The sequence below is a fragment of the Anser anser genome (genome assembly GCF_964211835.1).
Source record: "Anser anser genome assembly, chromosome: 6".
NCBI lineage: Eukaryota > Metazoa > Chordata > Aves > Anseriformes > Anatidae > Anser > Anser anser.
In genome coordinates this window covers 10,337,475-10,356,635 of record NC_139726.1, presented here as the reverse complement: position 1 = coordinate 10,356,635, position 19,161 = coordinate 10,337,475, and the positions used below count along the sequence as shown (strand labels likewise).

The window sequence follows — 19,161 nt, the reverse complement described above, 5'->3', positions numbered from 1 at the left end:
CTCAAGGCCAGGCTGGACAGGGCTTTGGGCAACCTGGTCTGGTGGGAGGTGTCCCTGCCCACGGCAGGGGGTTGGGATGAGGTGATCTTAAAAGTCTCTCCTGGTGGAGATGGCAACGCAGGAGCCAGGGGCACAGGGCCCCTGCGTGGGGTGCACGAGTCGGGCAGCAGCTGGCAGGGTCTGCTCCTGCCTCGGAGGGGGAACGGAGCAGGGGGTGAGTGGGCAGGACGGAGGAAGGGACATGAGGTGCAGAGATGGAGGGAGGGACACAAGGATGGAAGGACAGGACGGAGGGATGGAGAGGCAGAGGGACAGCAGCTTACCCAGCCCCCTGCACATGCTCAGGCACCATCCGGGTGATGGGGAGGAAAGGCTGCAGCGAAGGTCTCCCCCAGCTCTTCCTCAGCCTGGGGGCGTTGCCGGGACCAGGACCCCTCACCTGCCTGTGCCGCCTGCACCGAGGCAGTGGGACACAGGGCCGGGCTCCTCCTGGAGCCAGCAGGAGCATGAGGGCGAGAGACCCGCTTTTGGAAGCAGTTATATTGTTAGGGGCTGGAGGAGGATGACAGCGTCCCCACTCCGGTTTGCCTTGGCATTTGTTTGTGTGCGGGATCCCAGCGAGCACACAAACATCTGCGCTGCCAGGAACCAGGTGCTGGGATCCCCAGAGCTGCAGGAGATGCTTTCCGGTGGGCAGGAGCCCTGCTGCCACTGGGGGAGCCCCAAGGGGAGCTCCCTGGCCCAGGGCATCGCGCTTGGTCGACGTGGACCAGGGCGCTGCCTGTGCCGTGGTCTGGGGAGAAAAGGAGCGCAGGACTGGGGTCTGGGCTGGGAGGAGGCGGGGAGTGCAGGAGCAGTGACCCCGTATCAGAGCCCAGTGTGTGTCACCACCACCCCAAGCCCCCTGGTGTGCTCTGTCCAGCACAGACACCGCGCCTTACGTTGGCCAGTCTGCAGCAAGGGGACAGGCATCCTGGATGGCCTGCTGGCTGGGGGGTCCTGACAGCACTACCAGCCTCCTGCGTCACCCCGCCAGGGCTGACATCGCCCGCCGGGTGCTGTGGGACCCAGGAGGGCAGCAGCTGCGGGGGCAGTGGGCTGGGAGCAGAGGAGCAGCCAGCAGCCCTACAAAAGGGACCTCGGTGGGGATGCCACCCCCTGGCTCCCAGACTCCCTGCAGTGTGTGGGGGGCACAGCACAGCCTTGGGGGCCCAACCCCAGATGGCAACTCATTTCCCAAAGGAAACCCATTTTCCTCCCCGGTGCAAACAGGAACTGACACGCCGGCGGAGCTGGCAGCCCCCGGCAGCAGAGACACGCGGTGCCCGCCCGGGGGGAGAGCTCGTTGCCAGCTGCCACCCGGCTGGTGACGGCGTGAGCACCAGCCTGGCGTGGGACGTGGTGGCTGGGGACACCGGGGAGCTGCGGGGGCCCTGCCCGCCTCCCCCTGGCCGCCAGCACCAGCTGGCTCCCAGGAGCAGCCCGTGGGCAAGGAGCTGAACGCAGGGGGCCACCACCGCCAGGAAGGGGCTGCGCGGGGGCTGGTGGGTTTGTGGAGACCCCACCTAATGTTGCTTTTCCAGGGCCACCCTCCTGTCCCCAAGCAGTCAGCCCAGTGCCCGGCTGGGATGGGAGAGGGCATGGTGACAAGGATGCTGGAGCCGGGTCCCGGCTGCTCTCCTAGGAAGGCTTGCAGGGAAACTGAGGCACGGGGCACTCCAATTTGCCTGCCTGCACAGCCCAGCTCCTGCCAGCCCCATGCACATCCCCTGCCACCCCCTGCACACCCCACGACATCTCCTCCTGTGCGCACCCCACACCGTGTGCACACTCACTCCGTGCCCCACACATTTAACCTCTGCCACGCACACTCACCCCACACCCTAAATACTCGTCCCACACCACGTGCACGCTCACCTGTCCCGTGCACACTCGGTCCACGCTGACCACTTGCCCCATGCCCCGCGCACACCCACCATCGGGCACGCTCTCCATGCTCCATACGCACTCACTCACCCCTTGCACGCTCACCCCTGCACAATGCACATTCAGCCCAGGCTGCGCTGCTGCCCACCCTGTGCTCGCAGCATGCCCCACGCACGCTCACTCACACCATGCACACGCACCCCAAGCCCAGTGCACACTCACCCCACTGTCGCCTCACACTCCGTGCACACACAGCCCCGCTGCTCACACTTTCTCCACACTCCATGCGCACGCACCCCAACGTGCACCCCCCCCCCACGCACAGCGTGCACCCCCCGTGTCGTGCACACGCATTCTGTAACTAGTGGACACCCCACAACGCCGTGCACGCTCTCACCCCACAGTCCACGCACTCACGCCTGCCACGCGCACTCACCAAACCATATACGCTCCCCCCGTGCCCTGTGCATCCCCCCCCCGCCTTGCACACCCCCGTGCCGCACCCGCTCCCCCCCGACTCCCGAGTGCCGCGCACAAACCCCCCCACCCCACGCGCACCCACCCCGCCGCGCACACCCGCCCGCCCCCCCGCGCGCTCACCTGCACTTTTTGCACGCTCACGCGTGCACGCTCACCCCGCGACCCATACCCTCGCCCCGCAACCACGCTCCGCACACGCTCCCCCACCCCGTGCCCCCTCCCCGCTCTCCGCGCGCTGCCCCCGCCGCAGGCTGCGCGCACCGCCCCGGCTCCCCCGCGCCCCGCGCCCCGCGCTCCCCCTGCCCTCTCGCCCCCCTCCGCGCTCCATCCCCGCGCCCCCCGCGCCCCCCGCACCCCCTCCTCTCCCTCCCCCGCCGTTCCCACGCACCCTGCCCGCTTCCCGAGCGCTCCCCCGCCGCCCGTGCCCGCTCCCCACGCCCGCCGCTCGCCCCCCCCCCGGGGGCCGCTCCCTCCCCGGCAGCCTGCGTGCGACACGCCGCCTCCCCGCCCCGCTGCCACCCTCTGCCCCGTCCTTCCCCCGCGGGCTCCTGTCTGGACGTGTCGGGACTCGGGCTCCGGGCGCTGAGTAATGCTCGGCGCAGCGCGATCCCAGCCAGAGCCGCCGCCGCCGCCGCTCCGCGCCCAGCGCTCCCGGGGCGCTCCGGCCGCGACCCTGCCCGCTCCGCCGGCCGCCCGGCGACACCGGCGGGGGGCGGCGGGGGGGCCGCGGCTCCCCATGTGCCTGCGGGCCCCGCGGGAGCCGCAGCGCCCCTCGGCCGGCCAGCCCCCCCGGGCGCCCTGCCCACGCCCGCCGCGGCCCCGGAGCCCCGGGGCGCCCTGGGGAGCGGCGGGGGAGCGCGCCCCGAAGGCCGAGGGCCCCCCCGGCCCCCCGGCCCGCCCGGCCATGGGGGGCTGAGCCGGGGGGGCGCTGAGCGCGGCTCGGCGGCGGCGGCGGCGGCGGCGGAGGGCAGGGAGCCCGGGGGGGGCGCGCAGCCCTCGGCGGGCGCTGGGGCGGCGGGAGGCGGCGGGGGGGGCATCCCGGGAGGATGGCAGAGCCGCCCCGGCGAGCCGAGCCCCGGCGCGCAGGGAGCCAGTGAGAGGGAGGAGAGGGGAAAACACAAACAAGCAAACAACCCACAACAAACAAAGCGGGCAGAGAGCAGCGCCGAGCCCCGCCGCCCCTGCCCCAAAGGCGCCCGCCCGCCCGCAGCCCGCACAGCCGCTGCCCCAGCGAAGATGCGCCCGGCCCTGGCCCACGGACTCTGCTCGCTGCTGCTCAGCCTCTGGGTACCCAGGTAGGACCTGCGCCCCCCCCGGCCCCCACCCCGCAGCCCCGCACCCCCCCCCCCCAAACCCCGGGCCCCGCCGCCGCCGAGCGCCCCGCTCACCCGGGGAGCCGCTGCGCGCAGCCCCGCACCGGGGGCGGGCGGCCGAGGGGGCTCCGCGGGGTCCCTCTCCCCGGCCCGGCTCCCCCCGGACCCCCCCCCCCGCCGCCCCGGTGGCCCCGCACGGCCGGCTCCCCGCGCTCGGGGCGCTGTCAGGGCCGCCGTCCCCCCCCCCGCTTTTGCTGCTCCCCCTTCTTTTCCCCGCCGGGATGCGCGGCTCCCCCTCCGCGGGAGCTCTGCGCCTTCCTCCCCGGCCGGAGCCACCCCGGCGCGGCCCGGCCTGCCTCAGTTTCCCCGCTGTGCCCGGGGGAGGCCTGGGGATGCGGGAGCAGAGCCCGGTGCCGCTGCCAGTGGCGGGGGGAGAGCAGCCCCCGACCCCGGGACTCCGCAGCTGGGCCCCCCCCCCGATCCGCCAGCATCCCCCCCATCCCCGGCTCTGCCGAGCCCGAAGGCAAAGGGGGGCAGGTGGGGGCCGCCTGGTTTCCATAAGTCGCCCCCCCCCCCTCTTTCACTCACCACCCCCGGCCGTCTCCATCTCCCCCGGGTGACTGGGAGCTCCCCTCTGCCTGCTCCGAAACTTGTGCGCTGCAGGCAGCCAGGGGTTAACCGCGGCGCTGAGAAGGGGGGGGGGTCCCCCGCCCTTCCCCCTCCCTCCAGCCCCTTTAAATATAATTTGTTAACGTTGGGACTTGTATTAATTAAAGCGGCAGCCGCTGCAGCCTGTGACCCGGGGGCTTGTCACCGTGAAATCAAGTTTAAATCCAGATTTCAAGGGGGGAGAGAGCTGGGGGGGAGCGCCGCGTCCTCCTAGGGACGGTGACAGTGACAGCCCCGCGCGGGTCCCTGGCCCCCCTGAGCCCTGTGAGGAGCGAGAGGCAGCAGGACCTGCCCTCCGCTCCCCGGGCCCTGGACAAGGGCCCCTGCCTCAGTTTCCCCGCCGTGCAACGGGGACAGCGACCCCATTATCCGCCCCCCCCTCCCCCTTGGATGCTGGTGGGTGAAGGCGGCAGGCGCTGGGGCTGGCTCAGGACAGGCAGGGGACGAGGTCGCTGCAGTGCTCGGGGTGGGAGCTGCTGGCTTTGGGGTGGCTGCAGAGCTGCTTCCCATCTGCCGTCAGCCAGGGCTTGCTTCCACGGAGGGAGCGAGAGCGGGAGCCGGGCAGAGGATTCCCCTCGTGTGCAGGGGCTTTGGAGGGCTGCGCTCCCCTCTGCTCTTCTTCTCCCCCCGCCCCGTCTCTCCCTGTTGGAGTCACTGTGGATTTGCACTGTGGCAGCTGCACAGCTCGCCCCATGGCAGTGGTGGGATGGGTATAAACACACTTGGGAAGCTGGAGACGGCAGCAGCGTGACGCTGACAGCTCCCTTCCCCCCGAGCAAGCTGTAATTCAGCGGGGATGCTGGGGCTGAGCCCTTCCTCCAGGGCTGAGGGAGTCAGCCCCTGTCCCCTGAGATGCTCCTCTCCACGTACCTGCACCAGGCTGGCAGGAGCTGGGGGAGCAGAGCGGGAGCAATCCTTCTCTCCGGGGCCTGGCTGCTCCACCAGGGAGCTGCAGTCCCTCCTCCAGCATCCTCCTCCTCCGAGTCTCCCTTCTGTGATCGAGGCTCAAAGGGCTCCTGCGCCCTGCTCCTCCCAGGCACCCAGCTCCTGGGGAAGAGGCAGCCCTGCCCGGAGAGAGCTGTCCGCGGGGATGGAGCTGTCCTGAGCGAGGAGCGGGGCAGTGCTCAGCCCCTGGCGGACCCTGCTGCAAGGTGCAGGATGCTCCTCGGCACCCCACTGCCCGCTGCCCACTCTGCAGGTCCTCTGCGTGGGCTCTGTGCGTGCCAGGGGCCTCTGAGCTCTGCCCTGGAGCGGGGCAACTCCTTTTCCTCATCCATCTCCCTCCTCACATCTGCTTGTCCTGCCTGCACCTCTCTTATCTCCAGCCGTGTCTCTGGACATGCTTTATCCATCTCTCCACACTCCATCCACCTCCCTCCTCCCCAGACAGCATCTCTGCTTGTGTAAGGACCCGTACCCCCAAACGGACCGTGCGCCTCCCCTTGCCCCCATCCACCTGCCAGCCTCGGTGCTTCTGCTCCTGGCGGTGACAGCGCCACAGCCGCTGGGGCTGGGATGTGCCTGTGGATGGGTTCTGGGTTATCGCTGGAAGCTTGGGAGCATTCAGCAGGGTGCTCAGCTCCGAAATTCCCAGCTGAGCTGCTGGGAAAAGGATGGTCCCTCTGGTTCCTCCCTCTCCTCCAGGAGACACAGGGAGAGGATCGGCCAGCAGCAGGGATGGAGCCCGACCTGGGGTGGGTCTCCTGCTCCAGGGGCTTCCCCCTGTGACAGGGGAAGCCCAGGGAGGACCCCGCACTGCCTGGCGAAGGCAGGGCAGTCTGTGCCCGAGAGCCTCTGCACCGTGCTGCTGGGGTGGGAGAGCCCCAGGGGAGCGCACAGAGGGCGTGCAGCCCTGGGGGATGCTGGCCTCCAGAGGCAGGGGGGCCAAATTTGGCTGCTGGGGTGGCGGGGATGTGCTGGCACGCCTGCAGAGGATTGCAGCCCCGGTGCTGCTGAACAGTCCCTGCTTGCTCCGCTTGCTGTGGTGCCCAAGGGTTTCCCAGCCTCTGTGGCATCTGCTCGGCTCACGGGTTCCCCTTTCCCCCAAAGCTCCTGCTCCAATGAGATCCTGGGCCTGAAGCTGCCGTCGGAGCCGGTGCTGAACGCCAACACCGTGTGCCTGACGCTGCCGGGGCTGACGCGGCGGCAGCTGGAGGTGTGCGTGCGGCACCCCGACGTGACGGCCTCGGCCATCCAGGGCATCCAGATCGCCATCCACGAGTGCCAGCACCAGTTCCGGGACCAGCGCTGGAACTGCTCCAGCCTCGAGACCAAGAACAAGATCCCCTACGAGAGCATCATCTTCAGCAGAGGTAAGGGCCGGGTGGCATCCCTCGTCTTCCTCCCCCTCTGCCCAGACTCCGCTCTCAGGGGCTACATTGGTTCCCAGTGGGCACAGCTCCTTCCTGGAGCAGGGGGCCAGGCCAGGTCTTCAGCATCCCCATGGGTGAAGGCAGAAAGAGATGGAGAACCCTTAGGATCTGCCAGACCGAGCAGCAGCAAACTTGGGCTCTTCTCCGTGCACCTTCTTGTTTGCCCTTGTCCTGAGCTACATGCCCATGCCCAGCTTCTCCTGAGACTCCTCCTAGGTCCCACCACTTTCCAAAATCTTCCCCCCCCGTGTGCCGTAGGCTGATGTTGCCATGGGGGGGCCTTAGGGGTCAGGGTGCAGCACTGACAGCGGGTGTGAAGGTGTGTGCCGTGCTCTGGGGTTTGGTTTGGTGGATGCGCTGCGCGTCTTGGCTCATTCCTGCTCTGGTGCTGGTGTATGGGGATGGTGCCTCAGCGCATCGCGGTGGGCAGAAGCATAACGGGACGTAGGTCTGTGAGCACATCACCCTGGTGTCCTGCCCTTTTCGGCTCCCCAGTGCAGAAAGCCTGCGTCCTGCCTGGCTCCAGGGTCTGCCAGGTCCTGCTGCGAGGGTCTCCCTGCCTCCCTCCCAGGCACGGGCAGCCCTGCAAGTGTCAGAGCTCCCCTGGCTGGTGCTTGTTCCTCCAGGGCTGCACTCTGGGGGTGCAGAGGGTCTGCCCTGCACGGTGCACGTCGGGGCGGTAACCCGATGGGGCTTTCAGCAGGGCTCGAATTTATCTTCTTACCCTGCGTGAAGCCTGGTCCTCTGCACACACCACCCCTCCGAAGGGACGCACGGGCAGGGACCTCTCTGGGCAGGGAGATGGCTGGAGAGGGAGCACAGCAGCCTTTGGGTGCTGGGAAGCCCCTCGAGTCCAGGGCAGAGGGGCAAAGCCTGGCTGCAGGGGATGCTGCCTGGAGGCAGGGCTGCAGCCCCTCTCGGCGTGCTGGTGCCCGGAGGAGGGCAGCGCCGGTGCCTCCGCGAGCAGCGCCGAGCTTAGGGCCTGGCAGGGAGGGTGGGGACCGTCAGCCCTGATAAGCATCGCGGTATTTCCAGGTCTCTGAGGAGCACGCTTCGCTTCGAGTCTCCGCGGGCGGCGGGAGACACCGGCTGGCTGGCTCGAGCCGCCCCCAGAGCCGGGTGGGGTGCCCCGCTCGGGGGTCCCGCCAGCCTGGGCGAGATGCTCCAGCAGCAGCGGGGTGCAAGCCCCGGCGGGGAAGGAGCTGCCCCAAGGTCCCCAGCCCCAGGGCGCCAGGCACCACGGGGATGTCTCCCTCTCTGTACACCTCCTCTGTGGTCGCTCGGAACCATCTGGGCACGCAGCAAGCCTCGGGGCTGGTGCCCTGCTCTGCTGCCAGGCCTCTGCGTCCCTCAGTGACGGGGCTGGAGCTCTGAGCCCCGCCTCGCAGCTCTCAGGGCCACAGGAAGAGGAGAGCCATTAGAGCAGGGATGCCGCGTGCGTCCCCGCAGCCCGGAGCTGGGAGGAGAGGCGAAGCGAGGGGTGCAGGCTCCGTGCCACACGCACTGATGCATCTGGTCCCAGAGGTCCGGGTCCCTGCTCCACGCCCTGCGCCATCCTTGGCGTGCCTGGGAACGCAGCGTGCTGGCAGGATCGTGGTTTGTAACCCGAAGTGACAGACCCCGTTAATCTTTCATTCCTTTTCCCACTTCTTCTGCCATCAGTTCAGCCGTGCGTGAACCTCACTTTAAATTATTTGTAGCTGCTTTCTCCTTCCCTCCCTCCCTCCCTCTCTCCCTGCTCCGCTCGGCTCCCACCTCCGCCCCGTCCCCCCGCATCCCACACGTCTCCCCCAGCGAGGCAGCAGCATCCGGGCTCCTGTCCCGGGCTCTGCCCCGCATCCAGGCACGCAGCAGAGCCTGCAAGGCAGATCCCAGGAGCTTGATGCAAGCCCTGGGGAGTCAGGGAGGAGCAGGGAGGCTTCAAACCGGACCTGGTGGGAGTCTAAAGGGGGCTTCTGGGCAGAAGAGCTGGGGAGAGGGATGCTGATGGGCTCCGGGGGCAGGTGTAAAGGGACGGAGCAGTGCCGTGGGTTCCCCTGGTATCCAGGGGCTGTCGGGAGCTGGCTGGGCAGGACTGTGCCTGGGTGCGTGCCAAAAACTCACTGCGGGTGGCAAACGGGTGCTGAGCCCTTGTCCTGGCCCTGCACTCGGAGGTGTACCCGTGGTGGGGGTGTGCTGCTGCTGGGGCTGCGGGGGCTGTCTGAGGGGTGCTGAGGGGTGCAGAAGGTCCCTGTGCCCATGGCTCATCCCAACCCCATCCATCTGTGGCTCTGAAAGACGCGGGGCTGGGCTGTCCTGGAGTGCAGCGTCCCTCCGGTTCCTTCTGCAGCGTTCGGAGGCAGGGTGAGGTTTGCAAGCCTGTGCCCTCCTAAGAAAGTCTCCCGGGTGCTGTGGGTCTGGGGGGGCCCGGCCAAAGCCTGGCGAGGAGGCGGGGGAACTCCCTGTGAGGCCGGCAGAGCCGGGTGCCAGGGCGCAGCCAGCCGTGAGCCGGAGCTTGGGGCAGGCTCCGCCGCGCAGCAAGCGAGGCAGGTGCCATTAGGGCTGTCCCGAGGGATGCTGCCGAGCACGGGACCCCGGCGCCCAGCTCCGCAGAGCCCCAGCCAAGCTCTGGCGCCCGCAGACCGCAGCGCCCAGCCCGGCACAGCTGCAGCTGGGATCCTGGCAGGGTTTTTCAGTGCCCCCAGGCAAGCTGCGGGCTTTGCCCACCTGGCCCCGAAGCGGGCACACGCGCGCACGCAGGTGCTCCGGGTGCTCAGCTGCATCCCTGTGGGTGCCCGCAGCCCCTGGACGTGCCCCCAGGCGCATGGGCACAAAGCGGTGCCCTCGGGGAGCGGGCAGCGTCCCCGGAGGTGTAGGGCTGAGCCCAGCTCCCCGCAGCCCGAGGAGCAGCTCCAGCTCCCGGCTCGCAGCGCCGTGGGCGGACGGGGAGCCGCGTGCTCGCAGCGAGGGCTCCAGGCTGTCCCCGGCACGCTCGGGAGGTGCAGGGAGGGCAAGTCGCAATCTGCAGGGAGCTGTTTAGTGCCTGGCATGGGGCCAGAGCCTGGCAGGTTCACCTGCAGTTTAATTAGGGCGAGGGGAGGGGAGGGAGCGGGGCTGGGGGAGAGGCGGCGTGTCGGGACCGGCTGGCTCTCACGGGAGAAGAGCTCCTCCGCCTCGCCAGCCGGCGGGGACGGGGTCCTGGCGGCCACCCTGGGCATCCCTGGGGTACCCCGCGGTGCCCCAGGACCAGGCAGCAAGAGCAGGCTGTCCCGCGTGCCCCCTCGATGCCACCCAGGGTGAGCTGCAGGAGGAAGGCTCCGGCAGCCGTGGGATGAGGGATGCTGGGGTGATGGCTCCATGCAGTGGCTTCCTCCCAGCTGGAGGCCAGGGCTGAGCCGGAGGAAAAAGGATGGGAAAGCACTGCAGAGATCTCCTCGGCTCCCTGCAGGCAAGGGAGCAATTTGCTCCCAGGAAGCATTTGGCTGTCCAGCTCTCCCTGCCCCAGAAGACCCCGGAGCCCGCAGCCAGCCAGCTGCGTCCTTTGCCTAGGGACCAGAAAGGTCTTTGGGTGGGTGCCCAGCGCAGCCCTTTAAGCAGATGGCTGGATCCCAGCTGTGGTGTCAGGGGGGGTGTCCTCCATTCCCTCTTCCCAGCAGGATGCAACACTTCCCACAGCCCTTCTCGCACCTCCTGCAGCTACAGCCTCTTCTGTAGTCTGGGGAGGGACCTGGTGACTCAGGCGTCGCCACCACGGTCTTGGGAGTCTTGGGCAGCTGGAGAGCCTCCCTCTGAAGGGAGGTCCTCGGGGACCAGCCGATGCACACCGTGCTTTGCCGAGGTTCCTGGAAAATCCCACCCTTGCCGAGACCACGATGCCCACGGCTGTCGCCTGCAGCCACCTTGCTCACTGCTTTGCTGCATCCTCCGGGCTCTGGCATGGCCTGGGCAGAGCGAGGAACGCGAGCTGATCCCGGGCTCAGAAACATGTTGGCTCCACTGCTGCCGAGGGAAGGAGGCTCCAGGGACGTGCACCCATGCGTTGTCCATCAGCTCATGAGTGGTCGGAGAGCAGCAGGGGAAGAAGAAGGGCCGGGGCTTGACCAGAAGGGGTTCCCAGCCATGGAGGGCACCAAAGCAACTTGGCCTCCTCACCAGTAAGGAGACGGGCTTGCTAGACAAAGTGGGTGGGGTAGAGCTTCTGTCTGGGCTCCAGAAGGGATTTTAGGGAGATGCCGCATGGGAAATTATTAGTTAGGCTGGGGAAATGTATGAGAAAGAGGCTAACGGAAAGGCAGGGCTGGAGAGGAGAGCGTGGCGCCGGGTGGAGGGTTTGCTCCTGCCATCCCTGGGCACGGGCTGGGAGAGCAGCCCGGGAGCAGCTGGGGACACCGAGCGGGGCTGAGAGCTGCCTGCGCCAGGCGAGGAGGGGGGAGGCAGCCTGGAGGCTGGTCCAGGGGATGGAGAGCCGATAGGGTGATGTAGGGAGCTTGGGGGTGCCGGGGGCTCGTTGTCCATCCTGCACTGCACGCCCGAGGGATGAAGTTCTCCAGGTTTGGGCTCTGCTTCTCGGGGAAGCTTGCAGGGAGGCGGCACAGGCTGGTGGAGAGGGGAAGACGCGGTCCTTGTAATAAAGACAAACTGCTTCCACGCATCGAGAGCTTCCCTGGCTGAAGAACGTGGAGATGCTCCCCGGCCAGGGACGGGGAGCAGGCAGGGCTGAGAGGGGCTGACCCTGCCCCGGGGCTGTCAGGGCTGATGGAGGCATGGGTGTGTTGCCTCCCCGGGGAGGCTGCACGGCGTGCGCACCAGCTGCCCCATTACCTGCCCAATGAAAAATGCTGTTCAACTTGTGCATTGGAAGAGACAGGCTCGGAGCAAGCTTGTCCGACACCGAGGGGAAGCTGGGAGAGGCTCCCGGTTGCTTTTAAGCAGCGCCTCGTTAATTTTTTAAATGCACCAGTGTCAAATTAGCACACAAAAGAGCAGCACGGCTTTAAATGCAGGTTTCCGAGATGCGTTTCGTTTCCCTTTAATAAGATCATAGCGTTTGCTCAGCAGGCGGCAGGGAACCACGGAGGAGACATGCGTGCTGCCGAGCATCGCCCGCGCCAAGCGCGTCCGCCGGGGAGCGTTCGCTGGGAAAAGCGCCCCAAACCTCCTGTCTGTTCAGCAAACCCAGGGCCGTTCAAGATGTTTTTGTCCAAAGGAGGGAGAGAGGCTTGCAAAAGCCAATCTGTTTATTTATTCACGTGGGAAGGCAGCGCAGAAAGTCTGTCCCTCCCTCCCTCCTTGCTCCTGCTCGGGCCGGTCACTGCGCAGCGAAGCAAAGCGCGCTGCGGGCTCCCCGCCTGGCCCGGCACCAGCAGGAAGGAAAATAATAGTTAGCATTAAAAAAACAACAACAAAAAAGAGAAGTTCCCGGGTAGGGGAGGCCGTGTCCCTGCGCAGCAGCGAAGCCAAGCAGCCCCTGCTCGCAGCCCCACGGGATCCGTCCCTGTCCCCGTCCGCCCCACCGGCAGCTAACGGCACTTGCGGGTGTCCTCGCTCCCCGGCGCTTAACGACAACCAGCTGCCGGCCCTGGCAGCGCACGGTGCGGTCAGGGATGTGCAATTTTTCCAGCGCCGTATCACATTTACAGGAGGTTTCAGCAGGAAGCGGTGGGGCTCAGGGCTCGGGGCTCGGGGAAGGAGCGGGCGGGCGCAGATGGATGGGGCCAGCCGGGCAGTGCTGCACGCCCTGGTGCCAGGATGGGGCCCCGGTGCTGTGCCGTGCTGCGTGGGGACCCGCGGCTGGTGGGGAGTGCTGGTGCCCACCTCAGCCAGGGACAAATCCTGCCTGCCACTGTCTGGGCAGTGCTGTCAGCACAGCCGCCCTTTTGGGGAGGACGCCTGCACCCCCTCTTTGCTTCCCAGTGGTGTGGGATCAGGAATGGGCTATTTCTTAGCAGAAATATTCCTCAGCCAGTGTGCTTTTCTTTTCTTTCTTTCTTTCTTTCCTTTTTTTTTTTTTTTTTTTTTAATGCACTGGGAAGCTCAGAGGGGAGGGGAGGGAAAGAGATAAGTGCCTTTCCCACCAGCCCCAGGTGCCGTGGTGGCATCTCCGCAGGGCGATGCGAGCGCAGGTGACAGTCCTGTTTGCTGCAGCCAGCACCGGGCAGGACTGGCACCTTCTGCAGCGGTGTGCCCTGCTTGGAAATGGGGCTCACGGCACGCCGAGGGGTTTTGCTCGTGGTCCAGACGGAGCGTCCGCAAGGCAGGAGCCCAGCCTGAGTCCCCTCTTTCTCCTTCCCCGCAGGTTTCCGGGAAAGCGCCTTCGCCTACGCCATCGCGGCGGCCGGCGTGGTGCACGCCGTCTCCAACGCCTGCGCCCTGGGCAAGCTGCAGGCTTGCGGCTGCGACCAGAAGCGGCGGGGCGACGAGGAGGCTTTTCGCCGCAAGCTGCACCGGCTCCAGCTGGAGGCCATGAACCGCGGCAAGGGCATGGTGCACGGCGTGCACATGGAGCACATGCCGGCCGAGACCCCCGGCCTCCAGGACTCCTGGGAGTGGGGGGGGTGCAGCCCCGACGTGGACTATGGGGAGAAGTTTTCCAAGGATTTCCTCGACTCCCGGGAAACCTACCGGGACATCCACTCGCGCATGAGGCTGCACAACAACCGCGTGGGGCGGCAGGTGAGCGGCACCACGGGGGGGACGTGGGGACACCGGCGGGGACGGCATCCCTGGGACACACACGGGAGGCTGCAGGGGGCTGGTGCTGAGGTGCAGCCCGTGCTGGCTGGGGTGGCACAAGTGTCCGAGGCTGTTTGTCCCCAGGGCACCCCCAGTTTGTCCCAGGCAGTGCAGCAGGATGGAAGGGGCACGGCGAGGCTGGGCTGAGCCAGGCAGCGGGCACCCGAGAAGGGTGGCATCGCCTGGGGAGCCGAGGTGACGGCTGGCAGCCTTGTCCCCCAGCTCCGTGGGGACGCTGGAGCCTGCCCAGGCGAGCAGAGCTGCCTCCCCTCCGTTCTCATGATGTCAGGTCTCGTTAAAGGTGCTAATTAGTAGCTCTCTGTCTGGAAAGTGGTGTTTAAAAGCAGCCTGTCGTTGGAGGCAGGAGGGGACCAGAAGCTGGCTGTGCTCCCCTGCCCGGCCGCGCTGCCAGCAGGTGCTGGGGGGACCCCACCACACAGACCCAGCCTGACATCTGTCCCCAAGCCCCCCGCCACACACGTGTCCCTATTTCTCCGTGGGGACCAACACTGATGCCGCAGAGCTGCCGTTCTTCCTGCTGCAGCCCCCGGCGCCCAGAGCATCTCCGCCAGCACAGCCAGATTTTGACGTTCGGGGTGGGCATGTAGTATAACGCGGGGATAAGTAATTAAAGACCAGAATTACACAGGGAGCATTTCCCCAGGACGGCACAGATGTTTGGACGTGCCTCTCGCTTGGAGCATGTTTAAAGCCAGCTGCAAGATGGGGACACTGCAGAGCAGGGCCTTGACGTTTGCTGTTCCCGGGTGCTGGAGCTGGGCTTCGCCATCCCCGAAATCTGCCCCAGTTTGATGAAATCTGATTTTGACAGCTAAATCCTGTACAGGCTGCTCTGCCCCCAGCCAGGCAAGAAGACCCCCGACCACTTCCAGCTGCAGGGCTCATCCTGGCTACCCGCTGGCTCTGCGTGCCCAAAACCACAGGGGCTGGCAGCAGTGCTCAGGGATTTGGGGTGTGCAGTGCCAAGGGAAAAAGCCCAGAGACGGGGGATGTCACCACGCAGCGCCTTTAGGATCAGCCCTTTGGGGTCTGCTCTCCCAGGAAAGGAGCGGCAGCGCTGGGGGCAGCAGCTCTGCGCCCTTCTCCTCTACCAGGGGCAAGCCCTGAGCTTTTGTCCCCTCGTGCAGTGCTCGACCACCACGTGCCGTCCCTCGCCACGCCGCGGCACCCAGCCGCTCGGTGAGATGATGCTAAGCATCCTCTCCGAGGTCCGTGTGCCTCCCTAGGGTACCCTGCGCGTAGGTAGGGCCGACGCGTGCCTGGATCCCAGCTCAGACCCCGCAGTGCCAGGGGAGGTGACGAACCCACCGACAGCCACCCTTGGTGGCCCAGGGACACGGGTTTCTGTAGTGTAGTGGTTATCACGTTCGCCTGACACGCGAAAGGTCCCTGGTTCGAAACCAGGCAGAAACATGCCCTTTTAAATCCAGCTCCGAAGCCAGAGAGGGGATGCACAGCGCACAGCATCCCTCGCGGGCATCTCGGTGTCTTGCCTTTGCGCAGGAAGCCACAGGGCAAGGAAAAGCTCACGCCCCCAGCCTGCAGGAGGCTTCCCATGCGAACTCAAGACCCCAGCACGCAGGAGGCTTTGCGAGCCCTCCTCGCCCGCCAGATCAGAGAGCAAGAGGATGAAAGGCAGCCTGGAACTACCCATTACCCTCACAACAAAGGGCTACGATAAAGCTCTTATGAGCGTGTCTGGGAGGAGCTGGGAATGTGTGAAAGAAAGCACCAGCGAGTCCGGGCATGTGCCGAACCCGGGTGTCTGTGAGATGGGAGAAGGACCTGGCTGGGCAGGGGCGCGCGAGGAGAGGTGGTGGCAAAGGCACTCCTGGGTCTGGTGGGGTCTTGCTCCCCACGCAGGACGGAGAAGAAGCTGTCCACGGGCAGGGATGCTGCGGTGCAGGCGCTTGGGATGCCCAGCGGTGACGGCTCGGATGTTCCACGCTGGGTGATGGGGACACCAGCATCCCCTCCATCCCAGTGGGGACCATCAGACCTGCGGCACTAGATGTGGGTTTTCCTGGTCCAGGCCTGGGAGGGGAGGCAGCAGAAGATGGGATCCCGATGCCAGTGCGTTCCGAACCGCGGAGAGGCAGCTGGTGTTCCCCGCCGGCACGCCCAGGGCACGGCAGAGAGGACGGGCAGCTCATTACCTGCGAGGTGGAGGCTGTTCCCGGCAGGAGACAGGGCTCTCTCAGCAGGATGAAAGCCAAACTCCAGCCCAGCCCAGACCTCTGCCGTGTGCCCCAAGCTCCAGGCGTGTTTCCCTGACCTGCCTTCATTAACATAAGTGCTTAGCAACGGGGAGATTTACTCAAAAACAAGAAAACAAGCAGCAAAAAATACCCACCCCTACCGAAACAAGGCACTTCTTGCACACGCATTCCCCCCCAGCCAGGGAGGGGTTGAGAACAGGGAACCTGCGACAGGCACGAAGCCAGGCGGCCGGCTGGGACATCATGGGGCGAGACCTCATGTGGGGCTGCGCGTCCCCCGGGCTCACCCTGAGCCCCTGGGGGGCACCAGCCTGGGATTGAACTAGCACGCGTGGGCTGCTCTGCGCCAGCCCCAGCCCGGCTGAGGCACCCCGAGGGGTCCGGGGGTCTCCGTGGGAGGGGGTCTGCTGGAGCCCACGCGAGTGCGTGGGGCTGAGGGCAGGCAGTCCCACGGGGAATCCCTGTCCCTGCTCGCTGGGGCTGGGGCCGGGCAGGAAATTGTCTCCCAACCACCACAAAGCTGGTGGCAAAGCGCTTCAAAGCGCCTGCTGCCTTCAATCTCTCCGCGCTCTGTAATTTGGGGCTAATTTCCCTTATTACGTCGTTACTCTCGGGCCAAGGGGTGCGGAGGGGGAGGATGGGGGACAGGCCTGCTGCCTTCCTTGCTGCTCTCAGGCACGGCTCGGAGGAGATGCTCGGTCCCCAAGCCAGGCCCCACGCGGGGATGGAGCAGAGGGTGGCACCGAGTGCGGCTGTCTAGGGTGTGCAGCTGCTCTGTGCGCCTGGAGGTCGCTGGGCTTGAGCCGTTTGCCTTGGCACAGCCAAAGCAGCATCCCTTGCAGTTTTGGGTGACCCTTCAGCACCTGCCCTCGATGCCAGCACCGTCCCCTCCTGGCATAGCCACCATGGTCCTTCTTGTCCCTTTGTTGGCCACACTCCCCGGCCAACCCAACCACAGCGCTGTCCCTCGTGGGGGCGGACGTGTGGCAATGGCCTTGCTGCAGCCTCCCAAAACCACAAGCTGGGACCGCAAGCATCTCCGGTTCCTGCTTGAAATTCGCCTCCTGGTGTGACGTGGTGATCCCACATCGCCCACCCGCAGGGAGCTCCACGTTGCCCAAACACCGCATCCTCCGCGCTAACCCCTTTGCCTTCCCCTCCCCACCCAGGTGGTGATGGACAACATGAGGAGGAAATGCAAGTGCCACGGCACCTCGGGGAGCTGCCAGCTGAAGACCTGCTGGCAGGTGACCCCCGAGTTCCGCCTCGTGGGGTCCCTGCTCAAGGACCGCTTCTACGGGGCCACCCTCATCCGGCCCCACAACCGCAACGCGGGGCAGCTGGAGCCGGGCCACGCTCGGCACCGCCGCCGCGCCGGCATCAGCGAGCTGGTCTACTTCGAGAAGTCGCCCGACTTCTGCGAGCGGGAGCCGGCCCTGGACTCGTTGGGCACCCAAGGGCGCCTGTGCAACAAGACCAGCCCGGGCATGGACAACTGCGAGAGCCTGTGCTGCGGCCGCGGGCACAACATCCTGCGGCAGACCCGCAGCGAGCGCTGCAACTGCAAGTTCCACTGGTGCTGCTTCGTGGCATGCGAGGAGTGCCGCATCACCGAGTGGGTCAGCGTCTGCAAGTAGCCGCCCGCCTGCCCCGGGGTGCCAGGGACAAAGCGCGCCCGCCCCGGGGGGAGGCAGACGGGGACCGGCGCTGGGGGGGTGACGGAGCCGCGGCGGCCGCTTCCCTCCGCTCCGGAGCCGGAGAGGAGACGCTCAGCACGAGGGCGGCCCGGCCCTCCGAAACCAGCACTTTGTCGTCACCCAGGGTGGGTGGGGGCTTCTTGTCACCCGGGGAGGGTGCCCGCCCAGCCCCACACCGAGGCACCGGGGCTGGCGGCCCCGGGAGCGCACGGCCACGCTGTACAGACCGCCGTCACCAGCACCGCGCGGGGGGCGCAGGGTGGGCACTGGGGGGGCACCCGGTGGGACAGGGTGGGGTGGGGTGGGGACAGCGGGGCACGGGGTGGGAGGGTGGGGGGGACGCACTGGCACCGTGCGCAGGTTCCTCTGGCCACGTTGCACTCTCAGTGGGATGGGGATGGAGGCCGGGCATCCATCGGGGGCTCAGCCCCCCCTGGCTGGAGCTCGCCTCTGCCAGGACAGAGCTGTAGTGCAGGGGGCTGCCGTCGTGGCCGGAGGGGAGGGTGCCCGGGCTGTGCTGTGCGTGCCTGTGTTATTGTATGGTAAGTTATTTCCTAATTGTGAATAAAAGTGGATTGGAGACAGCGCTGGGTATTCAGGGGCGCAGCACCCTGCTCTTGGGGACCCTCTGGACTGCCCACCCCGGCGTGCAAAACCTTCACCCCATAGTGACCTTCGTCCCATAGTGACAGCCCTGGGAGCTGTCTGGGGACCGGCAGGAGGCCGAGCACACCCTGCACCCGATCCAGCCCCATGCCAGTGGCTGTGCCGCTGCCCCCTGCGCCGCTGGAGCGATGCTCGGGGCAGGGAGCAGGGAGAGGGGCAGGCAGCCAGGCTGGGCCAGGCGCTGGGGACCTGCATGTGTCCCTCCCAGCTGGCACTCGGGCCCCATGCTGGTGGCAGGGGGGCACCCACCCGGCCGTGGCAGCCCGCGGGGACCAGCAGTGAATCACGCCGCTGGTATCTGCCAGCTGATATCCTCCCTGCTCCTCCCACGGCTTCGCGCCCCTCGGGGCTATGCAAAAATATAACAGAATAAGTGAAGAAGAAGAAAAAAAAGAAAACAAAAAACAAAACACAAATCGAGGAGGAAAATAGCAGGCTGGGAGGAAGCAAGTGCCCCGGGTGCAGCGGGTAGGAGCCCTGCGTCCTCATTTTGTAACGCTCCTGTGGGCACCCGTGCAGCTGTCCCTGGGCTGTGGGACAGCAGTGGTGGCACTGCCACAGCACGGCAGGATCCATGTCCTCGGGTGGGACAGTGCCTGCCCTCGCCACCCCAGGCGTGGCGGTGGCCAGGCTGGCTTTGCCCCTCGAGGAAGAACTGGCTGGATGCGGTGCTTGCCCCGGAGCTGGCTGCGTTTTGGGGGCTCGGGAGCAGAGGAGGGTGGTGGAGGTGATGGAGGTAAGTGTGGGAGCTCCTGGAGACCCGCTCACGTGGCCATCTGGCCACCCCACTTCCCCGCTCCTTCCCAGGCTGTCCCAGTCCCCGTGTCCCCAAGCCGTGCTCCCCAGGGCAGGGCAGTGGGACTCTGCACGTCCCTCGTGCTGCGGCGTTTTGTCCCTGGCAGCTGGCTCCCACCCCAATGGGGCTGCTTTGAGCATCCTGCAGAGGCTGCTGAGGGGCAGTGTGCTCTCCGGGTGCCCAGCTGCCCTCCCCAAACCCCTCATTTTGGGAACAGGGGGGTTGTGAAGCTACCCACAGGTAAGGCCAGCCACCGAGCTGACAAAGCACGGTGCAGTGGGGTTCTGTCTG

At 66.8% G+C, this 19,161-nt stretch overlaps 1 protein-coding gene across 1 annotated transcript; it reads left to right on the top strand.

The window, feature by feature from the left end:
• The first annotated feature begins 3,020 nt into the window (after positions 1-3,020).
• Positions 3,021-17,988, top strand: WNT10A (Wnt family member 10A). The gene is made up of 4 exons (XM_083840612.1): positions 3,021-3,701; positions 6,438-6,700; positions 13,035-13,411; positions 16,881-17,988. The coding sequence occupies exons 1-4, from the start codon at positions 3,643-3,645 to the stop codon at positions 17,346-17,348; spliced, it is 1,167 nt and encodes a 388-aa protein (XP_083696738.1). The 5' UTR covers positions 3,021-3,642; the 3' UTR covers positions 17,349-17,988.
• The last annotated feature ends 1,173 nt before the right edge of the window (positions 17,989-19,161 follow it).